At 42.7% G+C, this 26,717-nt stretch overlaps 1 protein-coding gene across 5 annotated transcripts; it reads left to right on the forward strand.

The window, feature by feature from the left end:
• The first annotated feature begins 883 nt into the window (after positions 1 to 883).
• On the forward strand, positions 884 to 26,310 carry LOC116947006 (uncharacterized). 5 transcript variants are annotated; one of them, XM_032962348.2, is made up of 8 exons: positions 884 to 1,666; positions 2,858 to 3,396; positions 4,346 to 4,531; positions 6,407 to 6,653; positions 14,174 to 14,245; positions 19,523 to 19,543; positions 21,560 to 21,590; positions 23,809 to 26,310. In XM_032962348.2, exons 1-3 carry the CDS (start codon positions 1,414 to 1,416, stop codon positions 4,373 to 4,375), a joined length of 822 nt encoding a protein of 273 aa, XP_032818239.2. In that variant the 5' UTR covers positions 884 to 1,413; the 3' UTR covers positions 4,376 to 4,531; positions 6,407 to 6,653; positions 14,174 to 14,245; positions 19,523 to 19,543; positions 21,560 to 21,590; positions 23,809 to 26,310. The 5 variants fall into 5 exon arrangements, with proteins under 5 accessions (XP_032818239.2, XP_032818242.2, XP_032818244.2 ...); XM_032962351.2 differs by having other exon boundaries at positions 14,189 to 14,245; XM_032962353.2 differs by lacking the exon at positions 4,346 to 4,531.
• The last annotated feature ends 407 nt before the right edge of the window (positions 26,311 to 26,717 follow it).

The following is a 26,717-nucleotide window of genomic DNA, read 5'->3' on the forward strand; positions in this document are numbered from 1 at the left end:
ATCTAGGGAAGCTAAGGCGGGTTATTGTTTGGATAGGTGCCGTGCATAATAGGCGTTATCGGCCGCGCCTGTGGGGGCTCAGCGATTGCGCGGCAGACAGCAGTGCAGCAAAATCCACCGCTGTATTGTACTTCTGTGGTGCCACATCTATAAACTCTGCCTTCACCAACCTGCACTTACCAACGTGGTGAAGTATGGTCAAGTGACCCCCCCCCCCCCCCCCCCCCCCCGCCGACCCACGGGACTTGGGGATGCCCTCGTCCAGCATAGGATTGACAGTAGAGCTACGTGTGTAAATCTCTACTTGAGAACCCATGTCATCTTTCTTGTCGGATTAGAAGCACATAGTTCTGACTATATGCTTCTAATTAAAGCTTGAATAACGACACACACATATATTACTCTTGACATAAAATGCTTGACGAAACCAACCTAAGGTAATGATTGATATCTTTCATTATTGGAAGTGACAATACTTTAAATGGACACATATTTAACAATAAAACACTGCTTGTAGTTTCGTGTATTGTTTTATTTCACTGATGCTAAAAAAATGCACCATAGATCTGGTCAATTCTTTTTAAGTAACCTAGAGGACATTGTGCAAAAAAGTCTTATCCGGGTTACCTTTGAGCACCATAGAGAGAATTCAATGAACATGGAGAAGGATTTTATCACAGAGATGAACACATACCCTAATAATAATAATCGTAATAGGCAAATGGAAACGGGCGTTCCATAGCTCCGATGGGAAATCAGAAGGGATGCATCTAAACAGCAACAGCAGCAGATGGCAATCATTTTTCACATTAAGGTAAGTGTGTGAGCTAAGGCAGTTTAAGTGCCGATGGTTTTTTGCCAACCAAGCATACATTGAGTTTCTCTCAACTCCACGCGAAAAAATATTCACTGCCATATAAATATGTTTTCTTGATTGTATGCGTAAGTATCATCTCTGCAAACTCAAAAAAGTACCGATTTCCAGAAACCTCATCGGTAGCTTGTATCCCCATGCCCTCGTGACAACAATGCTTTTTGCTGATGATTGCCGTGCAATGTTTTAATCCACTCAGGGAAACTCAGGTTTGGGTTAACACAACAGCAGGCAAGATAAGGGTGGCCAGTCTATCGGCTGGAAAACCTTCACATGACACAGGGTGACCTTGGTGCCCAGAGATGGTGTATCACTCATAGGTGTGTGTGGGGCAATTGCAGGTGGGGAGTGGTGGCACAGCGGTTAGCGCGCTGCCCTATGTACCCAGGGATCCGAGTTTGATCCCCGCTCACGGCCAACACCAGTGGCAATTATCTGAACCGGCCCTTGGCCTCAAATGAGTACCTGGTGGCAATGTCTAAACATCGCCACTGGGGAGACAAAGGCTGCTAGGCGTGGTGCTGGCCACCCACCCTCTCATGTGCCACAGTGTCAGCATTCATAGGTGCTGCTCGCTAACAGCACTTTTCCCAACAATCTGTTTAAGGCTGCACGTGGGGACCTCTTTGTCTTCGCGTGGCGTGTGTTGTCTCTGCAGGCCACCGCACAGGGTGGAGGCCCCTGGGCGTGGGAACAGTGGCTCCACGGTCTGGAGCACGGGCACCAGCACTCAGGACTCCCTTGGCGTGCCGTCTCCCTCTTTCTCTCAGCTGTCAACGAGCCCAGACACGGGTAAGTCTGCTCGCTTGGAGCCCCTTGCCCATTCGCTTCTTTCTGCCCCCGTTTGCTTTTGAGCTGATTCGCTTGATGCCTCAGTGTGACGTTCATCATCGTATGGGTGGCTCAAAAATGTACGTTGTAAAAATACACGCTGTTTTTTTAATCGTTAATACTTTATGTATGAGGTTTTTTTTGACCCCCCAAAAATGCTAGATTATTCCTCATAACTGTCATCTTTTGTAATTACTGCTCTGAGTTTATCCATTAAATTCCACTGTTGCGTCAGGCACGTGGGTGTTTGTTTGATAGTATTTTGCTACGCTTTCCCATATTAAATCCTTTCAGTACTCTCCTCTCTTAAGATGTGGGGCCATCGCATTCACAATGTTCAATGACCTGGTTAGAACAGAGTCGAGTGGGAGGGCTATTAGCAATGAGGGAAATTGACTCACCCCCACGTGTGATGTCACGTCTCACGTGGCTAAGAGCATTACATTGTCGTGTATGAGAAGCCTTGAGTGTTGCCTGGGGGGACCGTACCTTGTGGCCTTTGTAGTATTTCTTCAATTGTTTTGGACGTGGGCTTCAAGTCCTCTGAGCCACCCCAACCAACCACCTTTGTGTTTAATTGGCTTCACTTGGATGTCCGTTTACAATAACGATGCCTCACATGTTTTTAGCTTCATAGAATTGCTATTGATATGTTCATTGATGTTTCTTGTTGTGTTACGTTTTTTGTGTGGTGAGTAAAATCATATATATATTTGATATATATGAAGGCCATTCTACTCAGCTAGATTAGCTTTTTTTCTTGCGTTATTTTGCATTGAAGTAAAAACAGCACGTTTTAATAACGGGTTTGCTTAGTTTAAGTAATATCTTAATGCCATGGGGTGAATAATGATAATGCATGAGGAAATATGCCAGTACTTTGATAAAGTTGGTCTTGAACATCACATTTAAAGTCCATCAGCCTATTGGTGCTTCAGACCAAAATTATCCAAGCAGGATTTTATTTCAGCAAAAGAAAACGCTCTCGGTCTCATTAGCAGACTCACGCTTGTTAAAACAACAAATGCTGCTGGGTTACCAAGTGATATTGGCAAGAGCACTCCATAAAAACTCTGGGGCACAGTTCAATGCAAGTATAGCACTGTGGCACAAACTCACCGCTGGCCTTTTTCGCTCGTGATTCGCCCTCAGGCCTGAGCGTGCTCAGCAGCTCGGTGTCATCGCCGACAATCTCGGACACGCGGAGCCCACTCTCTACGCACTCGTCCCACGGTTCCCCGGAGCAGGACTCCCCGCTGCCCAGCCCCGACGTGGCCACCTCGCAGGGCTTTGTCTCCCCGATCCCCGCCTTCCCCTCGAGCCGCAGCAACCCCCTGCCCTTCACCACCGACCGGAGCGGACTTCCTACTGCGGGCGTCTTCGCGGTGATCGGCACCCCGCTGCTCGCCAACGGCGCCACTGCCCCTGCCGCCACCGGCGGCTTCGCGAGTCGACCGTCCGGCACCCCATCGCAGCGGGACGAAGAGATGGAGGTGTTGTCCGACACGAGCGCCCAGGCACAGGCGCCCGTCTTCCTGTTCCCCATAGCACCCGCGAGCGCCGCGCGAGAGCTGGAGCGTGGTTCGACCCAGCGGGAGGCGGCGGAGAGGGAGATGGCAGAGGCCGAGCTGCTGTCCTACAGCGAGAACCTGGAGAACGAGGCATACCTCCCGGCCATGGAGGTGCTCCAGGTACGACTCGGCTGCTGCGCGGTTGTGATGAGAGCCCAGCGCTGGCTCGCTTGGACGCGTGATGTTTATACTCGTTTGTTTAGAACACGTGTACGCCGCGTACACCGGCGTTTGATTGGTTACTTTTGAGCGATTCCACTGCTTTGTCGCTTTTCCAGTGGTACAAAAAACTAAATTTACCATGCCCCCCCCCCCCCCCCGTATAGCCTTAAGGTCAGCACGTCACACGAGGGCATGGGTGGCCGGCACCACTCCCGGCTGCCTTTATCTCCCAAGTAGTATTATTTTATTGGTCATGAGCGGGAAACAAACTCAGGTTGTCGGGTTTGTGGCGCTTCGCGCTAACCGCTCTACCACCTCCCTCCCCCCCAAGTGGTACATTACATTGGCGCACTAATAACAACAACATAGTCGTTATTAACACTGGCATAAATTGGAAGCATTACATACGACGTATGACGTTTTGGACAGCGGTCCTTTTATATCAGAGAGATAATTCATTATTTTCCCAAACATTGACGGTTATTATTGCCTCTCGAGGGCAGTGTCAATTACAAGTGTGTTAAGATTCGTTCGTTCAGCTACGGTTCAAACAGGAGATGCCCGTCATCAGCTGATTAACAACGCATCGCGCCATGGGATTGCCTTCCAATTGTGACGCTGCTTGGGGTTCGCTCAGTGTCTCATTGATTGATTTAATTACATTCGGAATTTTTCATCAGGCGATTTGGTTTCACTATTAGAGGCACTGATATCGGGTTTAGTTTTGTTATTTTTATATGTATGTAATTACATTCAGTGGCATGACAATAGGAGCTTTGAAACATATTAGGTCTGTGAATGCTCTTAAACTTAAGAAGTAATGGATACAATTCTGCTACACAGATATAATTAATGCCGCCCTGTTAAAAATGTACTTTCAAGGCAATTGCACACTGTGCCCTCGCAGGTGGACATGATAATGCTGCCGAGCAAATAATACAGGCCACTCCAGAGAGGATCATGCAGGAGAACTTCACACCCATAGATTCCCCCTCCGAGAAAGGCAGGGAAACCACGCCATCAACCAAACCATGGCCTGGCTCGCTGGCTACCTAGGGGACGTCGACCACCTGCCCAACCTATCCCAGCACAGGTGACAGCTGGCTTTAGTTTGCAGCACAGGCGGAGGCTAGGCTGGATTATGTAGCTTATTGAGCGAATATCTGCTCTCCTGTGGCATTGTTGCTCTTGTAAACTGTGCCTCCTCTTAAGCTTTAGACATTATCAAGGAATTCTTAGAATCCAGGGGCAGATTTAGTTTGTCTCTTGTGTGCCTCTGGCATTTCCATTTTACCCTAAGGATTCTCATAGTGCCTTGAGTTGAAAGTCTGAGCCTTGTGTATTAACACTAAATCCTTAAAATCCTCAGGCTGCCTTAGACTGGATTTTGGTGCTTTGGCCATTCATGACGACCTATTTAAAAAATGCTAAGATTCTGAGTTTCTGAACATTGGGCATTTACAATAAAGCCATAAAATTATAAAAGTTCCTAACTATTGCTCTCTGTGCCTGAGCATTTTTTACAATACATGTTTAAAATGCTAAGTCTGCCTGACCCTTGTTCTCTTTGTGTCACAATTTATGATTGAACGTTCTAATTTATATTATTATTTGTGAAGTAATATGGAAAAAGTCCACTTCCTTCTGCGTTTTTCTATATTGCCTTTGATGATCGTGTTGATTAAGGTTGACTGCAACTCACACACTGTGAGTTATATTCTTGGTTCTTTCGGTAAAGTCACGTAGAAGGGAAACAATATTGTTTTATAGTTTTATTATTTTATTGTTTCCCTTCTACGTGACTTTACCGAAAGAACCAAGAATATGAATCCCTGCAGTCACGAAAGCTTTAAATCAAAATTTACACTGTGAGTTGACACTGAACACATTTGGCACACACACAGCACACAGCCTGCATCGCATGCACTCTTAATTGCTCAGTGATGATCATTCAAACATTCCAATGTATGACTCTTATTTATATGCAAGTTTCCAATATTTGTTCTATTTTGAATTATATTTTATATTTTAGATTAACAGAAAACTAGCAGTAACTGCCGAGTGTTGTGCTTTGCTTGGCAGAGAGCCGGCTTTTGACATAATAGCTCTGTTCCTGTCTTCGCCTAGCAATTTATCTCAATTACCCAAGCATGCTATTTGGTCATGTGTCATCACTGTGAGAAGTGGATCAACTTGTTCCTGGAAGTCCAAATCCAAAAGTTTAATACAAAAAAAATATTTGCTTAATTTCATTGATGAAGACTGTGCAATACTTTAGAGATTAAATGGAAAAGGAATTGTAGTCCCTCCGACATCATAGTTTTGGTGCCCTAATTTTTCAGTAGCTAGCCAGGTGGCTCAGCACCTCGCAATCGGAAAGGTTGCGAGTTCAAATCCGGGTTGGTGCATTGACTCAACCCATCATCCCCCTGGAGTTCATAAAAGCCTTCCCACTTTGTGGTGAAGTCAACAGTGGTTGTCATCTGGAGATACTTGCACCCCGCTGTGGAATTTAGAATTTCTACTCCCCGGTTCATGGGTTGTAAACGAGAGGTGAGTGCCACCGTAATGCTAATTTATCTTGCTTAAGCAGTGTGCAGTACCAGCCCCAATGTACCCCAATCGACGCCATCTATGATACGCAGTTCATGGTGATCTGCTGCTGTACCAGCGGAGCACAAACCTTGTGCAGCAATACGGTCAGCACAGTTTCACCGGTGTCTCCGGCCCCAAGACCTGGACCCGGTTACCCAGCGGCAGATGTCTGGGATCCATGGTTGAGTTCTGAGCCAGTTTTGCAACATACTTAAATTGGCGTTATTGCAACGAGCTTTCCTATGCTCTGATCAAAAGGGTGTGCGATAACAAATGTTCAGAATTGCTTACTTACAGTTGAGAAATTTAATTTCCGGTTTCATTGTATTTCTCCCAAAGTGTAAGACCCGAGCGCATTGTCATTTTTGTGCAGATCCCTGTACAATGAACCGCTGACGCCCGCCTCCAACACCAGCCTGAGCCCCGTGGGCTCCCCGCTCAATGAGATCGCCTTTGAGTGCATGGAGACCCCCACCGCAGCCGACTGGTCGGCCTTCCTCAATGCCTCCACCAATGGCAAGATGGAGAACGAGTTCTCTCAGCTGACACTCTCTGACCACGAGCAGCGGGAGCTCTACTAGGCGGCCAAGATCATCCAGACGGCCTTCCGCAAGTACAAGGTGTTTGAGCGGATTTTGCCGTTGCCCTCCGTGGACACAGCTGCTGCCGCCGCTGTGCTACCACTGACGCTATTGCCGTTGTTGCCATAGCTAGAGAGCGCAAGAGCCAGATACGGTTCTGAGCCTGACCGGAGGTCAACCCAGATCATTTATCTCTTGTGCCTCTCTCTCTTTTGTTTACAACGAAATGTTTACGGACGTGAACGTTTTCCACACGCAAATGAAAAGTGCGTCGTACCGACGCGCGACTGGTATAGCTATCGCAAGGCATTTTGAAAATGTGTTTTGACACTCATAATGGACACAATTGTAATAAGTGTGTATATAACTATATATATAAAAATACTATTTACAACGATTTGTAAATCCACTGCTGGATAGCAGCCTTCCCGCACCATGTCATTGGTGGGGGGTTTTTATTATTACTATTTACTTCACCACAGTGCAGGTTATTGAAGGAGGGGAGCATAGACGTGGGAGCATAGAAGTACGGAACAGTAATGGATTTTGCAGCACTGCTCTCTGCTGCGCAAAAAATATCCCTGCAGTAGTCTATAGCGGTGATTGCCTATCATATCCAGGTTCAATCCTTCTTAGCTTCTGGTGAAATTGGTTATTGGCTTTATTCTTTGGGAGTTGGCAAAGTGCGTATCACATCCAGGTAAGACAACAGTGGTCATCCTATTTTGAGACTGACGCCTAACCATGAAAATGTAGAATTCCCACCGGTACCTTAGGCCTGCTAATGAGGACACTTAATTTGTATTTTACATCGACTAATACCGTAACTACCTAAATAACCACGATTATATTCACAAATATATTCTCATTAATTGTATTGTCTTTTATACGCCGTGTAATTATAAGTAACTCCTAATACTTAAATTGCTTTTCTGTCCTTACCTGTTTGGGTGATAATTTGGTGGGGCACCTAAATCACAGTTGGAAGGTTATCCACAGTGATTGTAAATGTTAGTGGTTGCACTATATTGTACTATACAGCTGCTGTACTATGGGGCCATCCATAAATGATGTCACGCACCTGGGGGGGGGGGGGGGGGTCAGACATTTGTGACGATTTGTGACGAGGGGGGGTGGTTGAGAAATGTGATGTCACATCAAAATGCGCAACTTTCAATAAATATAGACAACACGTTCTACTTAATTAAATAGACTTTTTAATACATGTTTTCTACTACAACATCAGAGTGCAGCACCTCATTAAATACGCACTACAATGACAAAAGTTTTAAGCGATTTGAAGCATGTTTTTTTTGGGGGGGGCAGAGCTTTGTGACGTCATATTTGAGGGGGGGGGGTCTGACTTTTTGTGATGTTGTGTGACAAAGGGGGGGGGGCAAAAATCGTCCAAAAAGAGCGTGACATCATTTATGGACGGCCCCTATGCCACATGCAGAGTTCAAATCTGGCTTAGGACTAACAGTGGGCGTGCATGTGTCTAGATGTCGGGAGCGCTTAGTGTCGTGGTTAACGCACTGTGCTACCAATCCGGCAACACGAGTTCAATTCCCGCTCAAAGGGCAACACGAGTGACGATAATCCGAACCGGTCCTGGACCTCCTCTCGGTCGACTCAGCTTCAATTGAGTACTCAGTTCGGTGTGTAAACACTGCCACTGGAGAGGCAAAGGCGGCCGGGACGTGGTGCTGGTCACCCTCTCCCTCGTGTACCGTGGCGACCTTCATAGGTGTTCGCAGTGGCGTCACTAGGGTTGGTTTCACCCAGTGCGGGAACTCATGGTGTCACCCCTCATTGACCTCTCTGCCCATACCAGACCATACAGAATCCTTAGTAATGTGTTTTGTATTAATGTTACTCGTAAATCGTGATTACCGTATATCACTGAATGTAATGGCAATAGTAGTGACATGAACAACAAGCAAAAATAAAATTACACCTTTAAATTACAATATTTCCTTTAATTACTGCTTCATTCTCAAAAAAGTTATTGATATAGATTTTGATTTAAAGCTTTCGTGGCTGCAAGGATTCATCTTCTTTGGTTCTTTCGGTAAAGTCACGTAGAATGAGAATAAAATAATAAATTGATAAAATAAAATAACACAATAATATTCTCACGACGTTTCGGCCACAACACAAGCGGCCTTCATCAGGTGAAGGGACGAGCCTGTCTGGTAGGACAGCGCTGGAGTGAAAAAGCCACGCTCAGATCACGACCTTTAAGCTGTGTGAGAAGAAACAAAGCGCCTTGACAAAGGAATTAGCATATAATTTAGCATTGAAATGGCTGAGTGATTAGCTTGTGACTGGTCACAGAAATGGCTATGTTAAAGTTAAAGCATACACATCCGCAGAGGCACCCCTTGACAAAGGAATTAGCATAGAATTTAGCATTGAAATAGCTAAGTTAAAGCATACACATCCGCAGAGGCACCCCTTGACAAAGAAATTAGCATAGAATTTAGCATTGAAATAGCTGAGTGATTAGCTTGTAACTGGTCACAGAAATAGCTATGTTAAAGTCAGAGCATACACATTCACCGAGGCACCTAGTACAAATCAAACAGGAGAATTTAGCATTGAAATAACTAGGCGAATTTAGCATTGAAATAACAGAGTGATTAGCTAGTGACTGGTCCCAGAAATGGCTATGTTGAAGTCAAGGCCTACACATCTGAGCAATTCACAGTAACTGGGTATACAATACAATATATAATGAATACTATATAGTGAACCAATAAAAAACTAAAATATAAATTACCTTAATGTTATCAATAAACTCTATATTCTCCAATCAGCTAAGCTACCAACAATAAGTCGTTATATATCACAATGCTATATGGCGAAAAAATGGGTGGATTCTTACCCTCAACTTTAGCAACACGGATAGCTACGGGCCCCGTTCAGAGGGACGAGTTCATCCATGGTCGGAACAGAGGAGGGGGAGAGAGACAGCTGCGAGGCGCTGTTATACTCCATGTTGTAAACCATACCATTAACTGTGGTGTGAGAGGTATTAAGAGTCAATGCTGGCGAAAGAGCTGCGGTCTGAAGGTCATCGTAAAATACAATTAAGAATGGAAATGGTTTAAAACATCTTTCCAATGGTTACTAAGCCAGAATGCATCTTCTCGGTTGAAATTGTCTCTGTGCTTGTATATGTGAATGGCCTCATAAACGAATCTCTCATGGTAGCCGGTTGGTTTGCAAAGAACCTCCGTCTTGGAGAAGTCAATGTCATGTGAGCCCACTGAATTATAACAGTGATCTGCCACGGCAGAGGAGTTCGTTCTACCGTGTTTCAAGTCTGCTTTATGTTCGCGGATGCGGTCCGAAATATGTCGTTTGTTTTCTCCAATGTAGCTACTACCACAGAGGCACTTTAGTTTGTAAACGCCCGGGTACTGTATGTCTGGAACAGCATCTTTTACAGATGGAACTAAATCACGGATTTTATGTACTGTGTTGAATCGGACCTGGATCTTGTGTTTATTCAGGATTTTGGAGATCTTTTTAGTGACCCCTGCAATGTAGGGTAAGGTGATGGTTTTGAGTGGCTCCACAAGAGGATCCTTCTTCATGACTGGAGTGATGGCTTTGCAGATTGTGTAGTCGGAGTAACCATTAGCCCTGAGAGCCTGGTGTACGTGCTTGAGTTCACTGGTAATGTGTTCCTGGTCAGAAATGCATTGGGCTCTATGGTATAGAGTCTTGATGAGGGAGTTCTTCTGGGATGGATGGTGGTGGGAATCCGGTTTCAAGTAAGCATCTGTATGGGTAGCTTTCCTGTAGACAGAGTGGCTCATTGAACCATCATGTCTCCTTTTAATTAAGACATCCAAAAAGGGTAGTTTGCCATCCAGACTGCCACTCTACGCCCGACCTTATGGAAAAGGTACGTGGATGACACCTTTGTCATCTGGCCACATGGCCAGCCTGCTCTAGACCAATTCCGCGACCACATCAATTCCATACACCCAGCCAACAGATTTACCATGGAGGTCGAAAAAGATGGCAAACTACCCTTTTTGGATGTCTTAATTAAAAGGAGACATGATGGTTCAATGAGCCACTCTGTCTACAGGAAAGCTACCCATACAGATGCTTACTTGAAACCGGATTCCCACCACCATCCATCCCAGAAGAACTCCCTCATCAAGACTCTATACCATAGAGCCCAATGCATTTCCAACCAGGAACACATTACCAGTGAACTCAAGCACGTACACCAGGCTCTTAGGGCTAATGGTTACTCCGACTACACAATCCGCAAAGCCATCACTCCAGTCATGAAGAAGGATCCTCTTGTGGAGCCACTCAAAACCATCACCTTACCCTACATTGCAGGGGTCACTAAAAATATCTCTAAAATCCTGAACAAACACAAGATGCAGGTCCGATTCAACACAGTACATACAATCCGTGATTTAGTTCCATCTGTAAAAGATGCTGTTCCAGACATACAGTACCCGGGCGTTTACAAACTAATGTGCCTCTGTGGTAGTAGCTAATTTGGAGAAATCAAACGACATATCTCGGACCGTATCCGCGAACATAAAGCAGACTTGAAACACGGTAGAACGAACTCCTCTGCCGTGGCAGATCACTGTTATAATTCAGTGGGCTCACATGACATTGACTTCTCCAAGACGGAGGTTCTTTGCAAACCAACCGGCTACCATGAGAGATTCGTTCATGAGGCCATTCACATATAGAAGCACAGAGACAATTTCAACCGAGAAGATGGATTCTGGCTTAGTAACCATTGGAAAGATGTTTTAAACCATTTCCGTTCTTAATTAATTGTATTTTACAATGACCTTCAGACCGCAGCTCTTTCGCCAGCATTGACTCTTAATACCTCTCACACCACGGTTAATGGTATGGTTTACAACATGGAGTATAATAGCGCCTCACAGCTGTTTCTCTCCCCCTCCTCTGTTCCGACCATGGATGAACTCGTCCGTCTGAACGGGGCCCGTAGCTATCTGTGTTGCTAAAGTTGAGGGTAAGAATCCACTCATTTTTTCGCCATATAGCATTGTGATATATAACGACTTATTGTTGGTAGCTTAGCTGATTGGAGAATATAGAGTTTATTGATAACATTAAGGTAATTTATATTTTAGTTTTTTATTGGTTGACTATATAGTATTCATTATATATTGTATTGTATACCCAGTTACTGTGAATTGCTCAGATGTGTAGGCCTTTACTTCAACATAGCCATTTCTGTGACCAATCACTAGCTAATCACTCAGTTATTTCAATGCTAAATTCGCCTAGTTATTTCAATGCTAAATTCTCCTGTTTGATTTGTACTAGGTGCCTTGGTGAATGTGTATGCTCTGACTTTAACATAGCTATTTCTGTGAGCAGTTACAAGCTAATCACTCAGCTATTTCAATGCTAAATTCTATGCTAATTCCTTTGTCATGGGGTGCCTCTGCGGATGTGTATGCTTTAACTTAGCTATTTCAATGCTAAATTCTATGCTAATTCCTTTGTCAAGGGGTGCCTCTGCGGATGTGTATGCTTTAACTTTAACATAGCCATTTCTGTGACCATTCACAAGCTAATCACTCAGCCATTTCAATGCTAAATTATATGCTAATTCCTATGTCAAGGCGCTTTTGTTTCTTCTCACACAGCTTAAAGGTCGCGATCTGAGCGTGGCTTTTTCACTCCAGCGCTGTCCTACCAGACAGGCTCGTCCCTTCACCTGATGAACGCCGCTTGTGTTGTGGCCGAAACGTCGTGAGAATATTATTGTGTTATTTTATTTTATCAATTTATTATTTTATTCTCATTCTACGTGACTTTACCGAAAGAACCAAAGAAAATTAAACATTGCTTAATAAACAACAAAAAACACAGTGTTGTGTAACTTAGTTTCAATTCCAGATTTAACGTCATTGTTGTTTATGAAAAACAACCGTGAATATGCTCGGCATGTGACCTTGAATCACCGTGAGACACGGGTTGATTGAGCGCAGATTTCTCTTGTTGCCTTGAGCCATTCTTAATCCGCTGCTTCACGGTGGCTTTTCAATGCTACCCCATTGATGTGTGTGGCTGCAGGTTGACTCATTTGCAATTTGACACTTGCTACGTGGAAAGTACAACTTAGCTTGAAGTCCAATCTAATGGTTTACCAGTTGTCCACTTAAGCGGTTAATCATTTTACATGCAATTGAGCAGCAAGAGTTTGTATCGAAACTGAACTAAAACATTTTTTATTTTACCAGGTAAGGCCTACTGAGCTCTAATGCTCTTTTTCAGATGCTACCTAGCCACAATTGATAGCTCAACAAAGTGGCTTTTCACGTGGAAATTTATAGCAGCCAAATAATCTAAACGCGTGATGTTGATTCTAAATGTGGAGGGAAAAACCAGAGGGCCCGGAGAAAAATCCACGTGACCACGGGGAGCACATGCAAACTCCAAATATACGGGCGTCGGGGTTGGCATCAAACCTCCGGTATACCAGGCGAGGTAGTTAATATATTGCCACTGTGCTGTCCTTCAATCAATACATCGTATAGCAAAGAGTCACCAAATGTATTTTCTAAAAATAATTCAACATAGGAAGAAGTCACAGAAACTCCACGGACAAAAGTCCCAGGTTCATTACTCCTGGGTTTAGGGGAAGGTAAAAATTGGGGCTTACTACCCCACCTGAGGTGGGGACCACGAGCGAGAGCACAGATTATTATTTTTATATGGGGAGGAAAGGATGAGGAGAGAAGAACAAAACTAAAGGGGGTAGAAGGGGAACAAAATTGCAAAGGAAGTTTATCTTAGACACACAAAGTGAACTTATTGCCAGATAAAGTCCCGCAGAGCGGTGATTTACTCCTGTCCATCTCCCCAGGGGTGGCCCAATCTCTTGGACATGGATTTTTTTTTTTACATTGACCAATTCAGTGTGAGATTTCAGGTCTTAGCGCAATCTGTGGGAGTTCTGAGGCCAGATGTTTTTTTGAGAGACCTCGAGAATAATGAGTTGCACAGCAATGTTGTGTAACAAAACATACGTTTAAATAATTGCTTGAGACGTAACTTACTTGAAGCCACGTCTACATTAAATGTAAGATACCTTTGTAAATACACTGATTATTTTCTTGTTGGAATGCAATGGTCTCCCCAGGTTTTCCAACGCAGCGTATTTCAAGTCCTCATTTGTATTTCAAATTACAGATTGGCCTAAGTTAAACGAAAGCACTTTTGCCAGCTGGCTCCTTGTCTGTGTGTTTCCTCTTACATAACCAGTCTGTACATGAAGACAAAAGATATCAACTTCAAGGAAAATGTAAAGAGCATCTGGCAATAGTTTTTTTACTTCCCTTTCTCTGTATCTTGGTATGCAAATTCAAGTTTAGCAATGTATATTATTTTTCGAATAGCAAGCAACGTTGTGTATTGATCCTCGCGACGGCTACAGTAAGGGATTGAATTAAACATCCTTTGACACTTTTCACATCAAAATACCACGTCAGTCAGTGAAGGTTGAAGAATGACGTTGGTCCCTTTTGCAGGGACGGCGTCTAAAGGAGCAACAGGACATGGCTGCAGCTGTTATCCAGCGATGCTACAGGAAGTATAAACAGGTAAAACCCATTCCGTTCGGTCACTGTGCGACAACATCTTTGTGGGTATAATGCACACCTTGAGAGCTTTGTCTGTTCACTGAACAGAATTGTAGCTGTCATTCCCATCGGCTGGAACGTGAGAGGTGTAGGTTAAAGTTTAAGTATAAATATACAAAAACTCGGGGTTGTTCAGGGGTGCCTGTGGCGCCCCTCACAACCATTTACGGCCTTCGGCCAGGAAAGTCACGAAAAAAATTGCACACGAACGACGCATTCACGCAAGCACCCGATGCTCCGTTTTGAAGTTTTAAAATGAAACATCTTTTAATTGTATTATGTTTTGAATTAGATAATTTTATTTCGTCATTAAAAGCTTATATCATTTTACATCTGGAAGGCTTAATTGAAAATGTCATTTTACGTGCATTTTCTCTCGTCGTTAAGTAGATGGCCTTGCTGGGGGTTCAATTCGATCGAGATAAGGCGACACAGAGCTGGCTGTGCAAGAAGACCGCCTGTCTGCAGATCGATTCCAACGTAATCGAACGTCTGTCCCTGCGCCTCTGTCGTTCATGCAGGGAGCGCATAGGTTTGAGCGCCCCCTGCATGAAAACGACGGAAAGTGCAGCGTTCAGCACAGATAGATGAAGTTGTGCGCTTATATAAGAGTATTGTTTGGATATTTTAGCATTGTCCAAATGTGCTTTTTCTTTTACTGTAACATTCCATTGTGTGCTTCCACACGCTTTGCAGTCGTTAAAATGTTGACCCGCGTGTGCATGTACATTACATATTGCACCGTTCCTGTCTTTGAGTGAAATTATCCCTTAAATGGCACTGATTTAAAAATAAAAAGCTAAGAGAATTTCGCACTTAGGTTGTTGGTATGCAATCGGCCAATCTATATTAGAAATAAGCACCACTGAATTACATGAGAGAAAATGTGAATTTGCTCGATAACAAAATACAGGCGCTGTATAGAAAATTAATATATGCTTTTAAATATTATAATTAACAATATTAAATGGCATTGCCTCTCTACATACGGCTTTCTCAAGATACTTTATACAAAGATCTTAGGTATGTACAGCTAGAAATTCAATTAAAATGTCTTATGTATTTGACACATAATACATGCAGAATTATTCATTGCTATGAAATCTTACTTCACAAAAATGCATCGCCTTCTTGAATACGACTCACAATGTATGCAAATGTCACTGCATGTTAACATCGATTGTATGCATAGGAAACTCATACATTTTTAGTGGTATTTTGACACGCGAAATTTGCATATGCAAAATATGACTGACAAGCATCTGTGTTCATATGGTTAGTTTCACTGTGACAGAATTACAGCACGGGGCACAGAACATACAAAAAAACTCAACGTTGTAGCATAAGTATCTTCAATAATATATTTTTTTGGTTAGATTGTGTAAATATAAATGTGTCGTTAAACCCACCACCACCCGACACAACCAATTAGTAAGGTTTGTCACGGCAACAGAACATGCCAATTCGTTACAAGTACAGCACACCGGTGTGTTGGAAAGCAAATCCACAATATTTACAATCTGAGTGCAACGTTTCGCCAATAATTACAACTAGCATCATCAGGCGGATAAGCATCTTCTTATTAATAATGGTGGGCGTTTATTTATTTATTTATTATTCATTCACATTGTGATAAACTAGAATTTCGGCGGCCTACGATCGCCTTATTCTATCTCCTACGGAGGACTTCTCAGTGCTCTGTGCCTCGCCAATCGCCCCCACTGATGTCCTCTTCTTCCCCCCTCCCAAATGTGTGCAGATAGTACTGACTATTGTATGTATGTAGGGTGTGTAGGTATATATGTAGATACTACTGACTCTTATATGTATGGTGTGTAAGTATATATGTAGATACTACTGACACTGTTGTATGTAGGGTGTGTAGGTATATATGTAGATACTACTGACTATTGTATGTAGGGTGTGTAAGTATATATGTAGATACTACTGACAGTATTGTATGTAGGGTGTGTAGGTATATATGTAGATACTACTGACTATTGTATGTAGGGTGTGTAAGTATATATGTAGATACTACTGACACTGTTGTATGTAGGGTGTGTAGGTATATATGTAGATACTACTGACTATTGTATGTAGCGTGTGTAAGTATATATGTAGATACTACTGACTATTGTATGTAGGGTGTGTAGGTATATATGTAGATACTACTGACTCTATTGTATGTAGGGTGTCTAAGTATATATGTAGATACTACTGACTATTGTATGTAGGGTGTGTAAGGATATATGTAAGAATTTATTATTTGAGAATTTTATTATTTTATTTTTATTATTTTATTACCATTATGTGACTTTACCGAAAGAACCAAGAAGATGAATCCCTGCAGTCACGAAAGCTTTAAATCGAAAAGAGTCGACAATTTCTAAAAAACTTTTTGGATCAACTTTTTACTACCGCACCTGGGGGTTGTCCACTTTATATAACTTGTTTTGTATTATTCATGCCTTCTGAAAGTCTTTTTTATAATTAAGTGGACGGACAAATGGGCATATGGAACGCCGGACTTTTCTAATAAATCGTTGCTGCCTCGGCGGTATCGCCACTCAGAATAAACAAAAAGACAAACGCCAACTAAAACATTTATAAATTATCACTCTCCAAAAGAGGAAAAACAAATCGTGTTTAAAAAACGTGTTTAAACGTTATTGATTGTGTACTTTTTTTAGATTAGGTTTTGTATGTACACAGATGGCACAATATTTGATAATACTTTACAACACTTTTGTTCATCGACTGCGGAATGAAAGCTTCCTTATGGTGTGTCGGAGGTTGTTTGACCATAATTCACCACTTGGTTCAGTAAATGTTTTAAAGTCGGGAGCCTAGGACGATTTCAGACATCACTGGCCACCGATGTTTGCCATGGTCAAGATTCATACCCAGGTCACTGGATTCCGAGTGCAGTGCACTAACCACTGCGTCACTGCTCTCCACTCTAAACACATGATAGGTCATAGCATATCCATGTATATTTAACTCACGTAGTATTTGAAACATCTGTAAATAAGAATACCATTTCAGTGCAAATTGTGTTGTCAGTACTTTCCTGGTTAATCCAGTAATTATAACTTGTATGGGTGTATCATCTGCGACCGCTTTAGAGACATTTGTTGGCAATTACTTAACATGAAATTAAGTTTTGATTGCATACTTATCACATCTTAAATTAATACATGTTTGTGCCCCAACAGCCTGTAAAGGCGATACATGGGATTTTTCTCTTTGTATATAATTGTGGAGTAGTTAGCATGCTGCACTACTAACCCGGCAACCTGAGTTCGAATCCCGCTCATAGCAAACACCGCCGGTGACGATTATCTGAACTAGTCCTGGGCCTCTCCTAGGACGACTCGGCCTCAAATGAGTACCCAGTGTGGGATGTGAACATTACCACCGGGGAGACAGAGGCAGTTGGCTGTGATGATGACCACTGACCCCTTCATGTGCCATGCCGGCCTTCATAGGTGCTCACTAATGGCACTTTCCCCAACAGTCTGTTAAACACTTTATCGGACTATCACTCTATATGCAGCTCTGAGTCTTCTCAGCCACAGCCATTTCCTCCCTTCTCTATTCATGCGCAACATGGACCCCTTTAAAGAAACACAGTGAGCTCCTCCGCAGGTATAGTTGCGTTGGCTGGGTCACGTGACCCGCATGCTCAGCCACTGCATGCCAAAGCAGCTTCTGTTTGGCTAGATAGAGGCGGATAAATGGCCACGTCACCGGTTGGAAAAGTGATGGGCTGATGTGGTTACGGGAGGATGTGGAGCTGATTGGACTCGCCGATGACTGGTGCCAGTGGTGTCTTGATCTGCCTCTGTGGAGGAGGTTTTTAAAGGACGCAATTGGGCAGTTTGAGGCAGTCGACCTCCAACAATGTTGCAGAGGTTATTTTTTTTTAACAAAAATTAACAGGGCACCGGATAGCTAAAATGCAGCAAGGAGGAGCACAGGTAGTGGCCAGTCAACTCAAATCACCTGGGTCTGTCCCGTGACCTCCTGCCAGCGTCATGGTGACGTCACACTTCAAGTGGCCTCAACATGCATCTAGCCTGGCACAAGCGTCATGGTGACGTCACTGCCACTTTGTGGCGAAAGGGTGCCTGTTGTTTGTATGTGGTCATCATATCCTCTATCTAATATATACATTTGTTTACATTGAAAAAAACAAGAAGTTTACACATGGAATGTGAAATTCAGAAATATGTCGGACGTAAAGGTAACTCATTGGAAATAAACTCTCATACTTTTTTTCTAAACATAATACATGACAAAAATTTGCATGCAACTGACGTCATATAAATAAACTTTTAAAACTCAAATAAATGTCCCACCGGTAGCAAATAAATGTCACATTTTGGGACAGTGATTTATGCACTGTGCTCTGCACCTGACAACCTAAGTTTAATTCCATGCCACAGCTGACATCAGGGGTGAGTGATATCTTCAATGAGACCTGTGTACTCCCTTCACCAACCCACACTAGCCAGTGTGGTGAAATGATATCAAACAATCCCCATGACTGACAGTTTGGGGATGCCTTGTGAATTATTACATAGGTATGCATGTTGAACTTATTTTGCACCGTACGTAGCCAACCATGCTAATCAGAGGTGCGGGAAAAGGACAACAAATGAAACACAATAAGCAGTTCTTCAGAGAGTTTTCAATCTAGATTTCAAAGTGCCTTGCGTTCCAGACAGTCACGGAAGCACATCTGGAAGCACAAAAATTAGTGACCGTTTTTGTTCGATGTCTAGCCAAACGCCGCTGCTCGGATGATCCGAGTTCGTGTGACGGTTTATATAATATTTACAGTTTTGTCAAATTATGTGTTTCAATACATTTGTTCATAAACCTTGGTAATAATTTACCGGTGATGCATTGGTATCCGGCCGGTAGAGCGAGCTGCTCGCCATCGGAAGGTTGCAAGTTCAATTCCTGGTTGGGCTTTGACTCAGCCCATTATACATCTGGGGTCGATAAAATACTTACCACTTTATGGGGACGTGAAAAGTGGATGTCCTATGGGGAACTCACCCCTTCCATAGAAATGTGGAATTTCTACCACTTGGATCAGGGCTGTAAACCAAGAGATGAGCACTGCCTAAATGCTCACTTGAGCAGGACTTTGACTTGAATGTGTGTTGGTAGAATGTGTTATGAGTGTGGAAATGTGCATTAATGTCGACATTTTGTGTTGTAACAAAGCTGACATGGATAGCGCTGAAGGTAACGTGCACGTTTTTGTCATATCATTGTCAAATGCTGCAATGTTATCTTCATATTGCACTACATTCTGGTTTCAGACGGGAGTATCTAGAATGGATTCATGAATGAAAAGTGGTTCTAGTTCCCTAACCCGAATGATGGTGTAAAGATCAAGAATGTATGAAAATCAAGTTAATAATACGTAAAATGTATTTTAACTAAAACGTACAAACATTTTCTTTGGTTCTTTCGGTAAAGTCACGTAGAATGAGAATAAAATAATAAAATAAAACAAAAATTTATCACGACGTTTCGGCCACAACACAAGTGGCCTTCAGGTGAAAGGAACAAATCTGTCGGGACGACAGAGCTACAATGAACGCTGCTAAGATTCGCAGCGTCTTTTAAGCTGGTTGAGAGAAGTGAGGCACCTTGACAAAGGGGTTTACATATCAAACAGGAGAATTTAGCATTGAAACAGTTGAGGGATTAGCTTGTGACTGGTCACAGAAATAGCTATGTTAAAGTCAAAGCCTACACATCCACAGAGGCACCTAGTGCATGGACGCCATGCACTAGGTGCCTCTGTGGATGTGTAGGCTTTGACTTTCCATCGAAGAAGTAGACAGGTAAAAGGGGTTTTGCTTTTGACTAATTTACTAATAGGAGTGGCTTAAAAATTGGATTCCCATTGCTTTCTTTCTCGCATGAAGTACTGCACTTTGTTAATATATAACAGTACTTGCATTTTATATCAATCCCTATTTTTTTTATCCTTCTGTCGAACCTCAAACGTACATTTGCAAAAGGGTTCAATGCTCTTCCAGTTTGAGTCTTTAAAGATTGAGTACTGTGCTGAGTAAAGTTTACATATAATTTATTAAAACACTATAACATTTGCAGCAGTCATATAGATTTTCATCTTCAAATTTAAAACGTAAGCATTGTGCATATCTAAAAATGATCTAACAGAAGCTGGATGTAAGGACACGTTTTATAAGCACAGCTCTCCTATAAGTAACATCGCTATAATGTGCTTGTGAGGCGATGCAACAGGCAACTTCTTATTCAAGCACACTTCGGATATAAGCACAACTGGCCTTATAGCCAGCTTCTACTAGCTTCTAACATGATTGTGCAAATATTTGAATCGAACATTTTTATTATATCTATCGGAAGAGAATGTGATGTTATTTAGAGATTGCGTTTGTAGTTGTAGTTGGGTGGGGGTTTTAGAAGTCGTGTTAAATTAAATACCACGCAAAGATTTGGTGATGCAGATATTCTCTACTTCAATTTTTTACTCGTGAATTTAATTAAGTGTTTTTTACAAGGTGATGAGGTGCACATATATGGGGATAAAGCACACCGAAGTGTAATGCTGTTGGTCAAAGGTTATATTAAGACTGTGTACTCACCATCAACACATCAGACACACACATGGAGTTGAATGTTCAAAGGTGTACATGTGTAGTTCACAGCAACTAGTTAACTCTATTTTTTTTTACTGTAAAGCTAATTATTATTTCGGCATACAGTAGGAATATATTTGTTTCTGTTGTGCTTCAAGTACATTTACATGATTTTAGGGTTTTTTTGTACCTCAAAGTATATTTTGGTCAAAACATACGGCACGTAATTTGGTCAATATATATGTATGTAATCGTAAAGGGAGGGCAGTGGCAGCGCAGTGATTTGCACATTGCTCTGAACCCAGTGACCTGAGTTTGCTTCCTGACCACGGCTAACGTCAGTGGTGAGTGATAATCTCTACCAGTCCTGGGCATCAACTCACACAGACCAGTATGCTGAAGTATGGCTTAAACAGTTCCCATGACCTACGGGTGTGGGGACACTTTCATCTAGCAGTGGAAGAGCCAAACAGCATTATTATTAAATACCTTCACTAATGCTGCACAAATTGCATCTCAAACGTACACACCTTCTGCACGTTACATCATGTCGGGAAATTCTTAAACTAAACAAAAAGCAGAATGCAAACTTCTTGCGCTCTCTTCTCTTTAACAATGTCCAAAGAACGATTTTGGAGAGTAGACATTTTCGAAGGGTGAGTGACTGTTTTGTGGCCGCCTTCCGCAAGTGCACGCGTGCGAACACACACACCACCCACCCACACCCCCTGTCTCTCTACCACTCCCCCCCCCACCTCCTCCTAAACCCAAAGCCTGCACACCCTCTCAACCGATTGCATGGTGAATGGCCTGCTGGCACAATGGCTGCTAGCCTCATCCTTGCCATCACAACGAACTCGAGAGAGGTGCTTGGCCTCTCTCAGGACCCTTGTTGATGCCTCTCCACCTTCCAAGTCCACCGAGACAAAAGTCGTTTCGAGTGTCAATACCAGCCGCATGAATCGGCCTCGAGTTTTGAACGCAGTACAGCGGTGCATTTCGCTCACTAAGCATACATTGCTCATGAAAAGCAAATAATATATATTTTTGTTCTTTTGTTGCTCCAAAAACATATTTTCAATGTTTTTTTTCCAACGTGCTTCTGTTTCTACCCCAGCCCCAAACCCACCCATTCGTTATATTTGTATGCCGTTGAATTCACGTCATTTCTGTTTCATATTTGCATTTTCATTCATCATAATTGGCAACTGGCTTTGTTGGTATTTACGCATCCAAGGTGAGTTTCGATGACAACAAAATAAAGCGGGAGACCTCAGGCGTCTGCCAACAATTTGTCACCCGTGTGCACTTCTTCGTGCCTTCAATAACCAAATACGACACGGAGACCTCAAGGTCTGTCAATAATTGTCAAGAGCCATTTTCTCACGTGGCAACGCCCCCTCATTTTAATTCCGTGAGAACGTTACTTCGTTGTTGATTTATTTTAAAATCTTAATTCTTTTTTACGTAACCATTGTGTTTTTGTATGTGTTGCACTTCTGAAGTTGTTGCTATCTCTTTTGTTTTCATGCCTATGTTTTTTTGTCGGAGCCTGTTTTCTATGTTTCGCGTCCCATCAGTGTCAGGTTGATATTAATAGGTGATGATGTCACCCAGTAATTTACAGATACAATGCTCAAGCTATTGCTGTCGATAAAACCACCAAAAAATGTGTTTTTGTTACTTGGTACACAACTGTTGGTTTTTGGACATGCATATAGGTTTAATTTCATCTTAAAAGTATAACTCATGGGTTAATTATTCAAAGTGTTACAAAACTTACTTTATAAAGAAGATAACTTATACAAACCATTACTAATATGCATGATTTACCTCTGCTAATTGTCAATCTCTCCGCATGTGTATTTCAAATCATGCCTTAACATTATTGACATCTGCTGATTTTTTTCTTTTAGCAGCTTCTATACTTGGATGCATTTATTTATTTGTGTAAATATGTATCAATCAAATTATATTGTGGCTTTTTTTATAAATCCCAAGTGCAAAGATTGTCGTCTTAAGACGCACTCGTGGAGGGTAGAAAATGAGGCATTACAAAGTATGGAGCCATTACACGGGCATGACTTGAGCTTTTAACTCGAGAGAAGTACCACGCAAAGCATTGCTTGCCGATTTCATTTAAACACCCCCCCTTCCCAAAGAAAAAGGGAAAGAAGTACATTAATCTATCAATGTGCTTTAAAAAAAAATAACCTACAATTAAAATTGCATGCTTGGAGACAATCGAGGCATCGTTGCATTTGTGCTACTGACAGCGCAGTGCTGATCAGACCTCTTACGGTGCAATCAGTAGAATGTGCATGTCCGCGCAAGGGTCCCACATGCCCAGGCATCTTCACCTTGCAAACTGTTGACTGGTTGTAGGCCGACACAGTGCATGTCTTCTCTGGTCTGTGCATGATAGTGTTTCCTGTACAGTGACTTTGTGCAACCTAAACGTTTCGTTTCGTCTGAACCCCCTCCGTTAATTGCATTTTGTTGCGCATACTAAGTCCCCTTGCTCACTTACCCTTTTATACACGCGCCTTGGAGATGTTTGATTTTGTCGATTTGCTATCCTGTGCATGTGACGCATGGTTTTGTTCTCTTTGCGAGCCGCATTCGATTTACTCAGTTCATGCGTTGCTGAAGTAGCCTTCAAAATGTATTGGCATGTCGAGTGTTTTCGAGAAAAAAAACTCATGCATGTTGACAAACGTATGAGGCCTACAGGAAACACTATGTGCAGCCACTACATTTACACCACGGTGGCAAATGGTGTGTTCCTAAAACGGCACGTTAATTTGTCTCGCCAATGCTTTATTTCCCCCCCCCCAACCCCAACCCTGCCAACCTTCTCTCTCGGTTGCACAGAATGAAGGAATTAAAGCAAGCGCGAGAAGTGGAAAGTCCTCAGAAGCACAGCCTGACAACCTAACAGCCCCGCTGGTAGGACGCCACTCAACCATCTCGTGCTAGGCCAGGCCTGGGCTCTACTCCCCCACCTACCACACCTGTGTCAGATCCTAAAACCCTGTTGCCACCTCGTCCAGGGTGGGCTGTTCACGCTGGATCTTTTTACTTGCGTTTAAGTGAACGTCACGTGCCTTACGTTACGCGAAACGTGCTCACACCACCGCGTGGAACGTAACTCGCCCCCCTCGTGCGTTAGGCTGCTCCCTGTGGTATAGCACATGGTACGTGGTGGGTGACGACTGCTTCAGAGCACTTGAGCCCCCCCCCCCACCTTCTTTGCTCTACCCCATAACCTCGATTAGCTGCCAGGCTCGTATCCTCGGCATTCTAAAACTTCAGCCCTAAGCGAACGGTTTTAGGGGGCACGTAAACTCTTCATCCTAACCCCCCTCCTCACCGTGACGTCCCTGAAGTGAGGCTTAAGTGGCCATTAGGTTACATTGCGTGTGTTAAGCGATCCAGTGTGAACTCACCGTAACTCTTTATCTGCTGTCTTTTTAACTTTGTAACCCTTTCACTGGTGCCCCCCCCACACCCATGCACCTATATCCCTGGATGTCTGAATTACACTCGTGTGTGTAGCCACTGGAATGTCGCACAGAGTAAACCGATGTCTCTTCTAAACTACTGGGTGAAATAATGTGTACCATACATATTAAAGAGCTTGATTACTGTGTAAATGTTTTCATAACACCTACAGTCCTTTTCGATTTAAAGCTTTCGTGACTGCAAGGATTCATCTTCTTTGGTTCTTTTGGAAAAGTCACGTAGAATGAGAATAAAATAATAAATTAATAAAGAAATATAACACAATGAAATTCTCACGACGTTTCGGCCACAACACAAGTGGCCTTCTTCAGGTGAAAGGAACAGACTTGTCGGGACGACAGAGCTTTACCGAAAGAACCAAAGAAGACCTACAGTCCTTCCATTTCAGTCTCCCTGATCTTATTTTCTTTCTCAGTAAATGTTCCCCTCAAATAATGTCCTTTGTCGATACACAAATGCCCCTTCCATTTTATTAGTCTCAAACAACTGTGGCTTTTGCATGCAGAACTTGGGCCCCCTAAAACAAAAACAGTGCATATATACACAAGCACACACATACGCACACACATAGCACACGTCATAATTACTCTGGTGTGACAATAAATGGAAACTGCACTGCATGGCACAGGCCAATAATGTGGACATTTACCACGAAGTATTGTACGTGCAATACAAACAAGCTTGAGCAAAAAGTACATACGTGGGGTATAATGCATACCATTGATCAGTAGCTCCCATTCTTCGGTCCCATAAGGTGGATCAAAAGGTGACCCGAAGAGAAGAAAAGACCGTGCTAAACGGTGGGTCCACCATGACAAAAGGTTGGGAGCTACTGCTCCTCCATTAAGTAACTCTGTCACCCTTCCCATGAAGCAGCCTTGGAAATGTGTAGCTAACGTGTGCCGTCCCTTCACTGCCGTCCCAACACTTCGATAGCTCAAAGTAGCATGCAGATAGGATTAGTAGTAGGTTACTGTCCATATTCTGTCCTCGGGTCACATCTCATGAGGTTATAGGTTCGCTCTATACACTTCCTGCACTTTTATAACTGAATAAGATCTTTGTAGACAAACATGCTTAACATAATGCACACTGGAAATGTGACAAAGGATGGCACAGGCGTTGGGAAAGCAGGAAGATCGAGCTTTGCTCCTTTACAAGTTCTCATAGTTGCGGACATTTGTCAGATAAACAAAGAAGGTTGAATGTAATATGGTTATATGCATATATGGAGTGTATAGAAAGCTTTAAAACAAATTACATGTGCTCGCATGACAAATGCATCTTATAATAATGCATAGTATAAACTTTTTGTGCGCATATTTTAAAACAAATTAATATAAGGAAGATAATTTAAGCAATATAATTTAGAAAGCATGGCTTGATTGAGAAGTTGCCTCTAAAATATAGGAATACTTTTGGCTGGACACAAACGTAGCATACAATCGTCTTTATTTAACATATAATAGTTTGCCTTCTTGTAGTCAAGCCTGAGAGACGCACATTTATATAAAGTAACAAAAAAAACTGTCTATTTCGATGTTTTGCTTGTTCACAAATGTAACTTATTAATGTCACCTTTCTTCTGCACTGATTTGTTTCTGTTTGTACTCTGTGTCATGGCTGATATTTGCTTTTATGTACTAGACAGTGTCTTGAGCGGAGCGCTGAGCTCCTGCGCTGAGCTACTGCACGTGCGAATAACTGCGCCTGTGTCCATTACGTTGGTGTACATTATTAATGTAACTAGCCTGGATGTAAACCTTTCGTTTCATTTTCTAGTTTTTATTTTATTACTGGTATGGTTGTATGATTATTTATTCATTAAAAAATAAGCTTTGTTGGTTCCAATGCTTGACTCTTTTTTTACATTTGCTGTCCAATGCTTGTACTCGTTTATATATTTTGTATTACTTACGTTAAAACATCTAGTTCTGCAGCAGTCACTGAGTGCGCCATCGAGAATGACAAAGATGAGTGTCAGTCCGTTGCGCTGACTCGAGGAACCGCGAGCAACCGCTCTTCGAAAATATTGCGAAACTAAATTAATGAGTTTAACACGTAGGCTTTCGCGACCAATATCATCCATAATACAGGATTTTTTTGTTAGATCGTTTAATATATAAATGTGTCGTTAAACCCGACACCACCCGACACAGCTAATGAGTAAGGTTTGTCACGTAAACAGAACGTGCCAATTGGTCACTAGTACAGCACACCAGTGTGTTGGAGAGCAGAGCCACAACATTTACAATCTG

This window comes from Petromyzon marinus, chromosome 28 (assembly GCF_048934315.1).
Source record: "Petromyzon marinus isolate PM22_M1 ecotype Great Lakes invasive population chromosome 28, UKy_Petmar_22M1.pri1.0, whole genome shotgun sequence".
NCBI lineage: Eukaryota > Metazoa > Chordata > Hyperoartia > Petromyzontiformes > Petromyzontidae > Petromyzon > Petromyzon marinus.

Coding starts and splice junctions, on each gene's coding strand:
- LOC116947006 (XM_032962348.2), top strand. CDS start 1,414: ATGTGCCACAGTGTCAGCATTCATAGGTGCTGCTCGCTAACAGCACTT. Junction 1,667..2,857: donor GTCAACGAGCCCAGACACGG/GTAAGTCTGCTC, acceptor ATTCGCCCTCAG/GCCTGAGCGTGCTCAGCAGC. Junction 3,397..4,345: donor CGGCCATGGAGGTGCTCCAG/GTACGACTCGGC, acceptor GTGCCCTCGCAG/GTGGACATGATAATGCTGCC.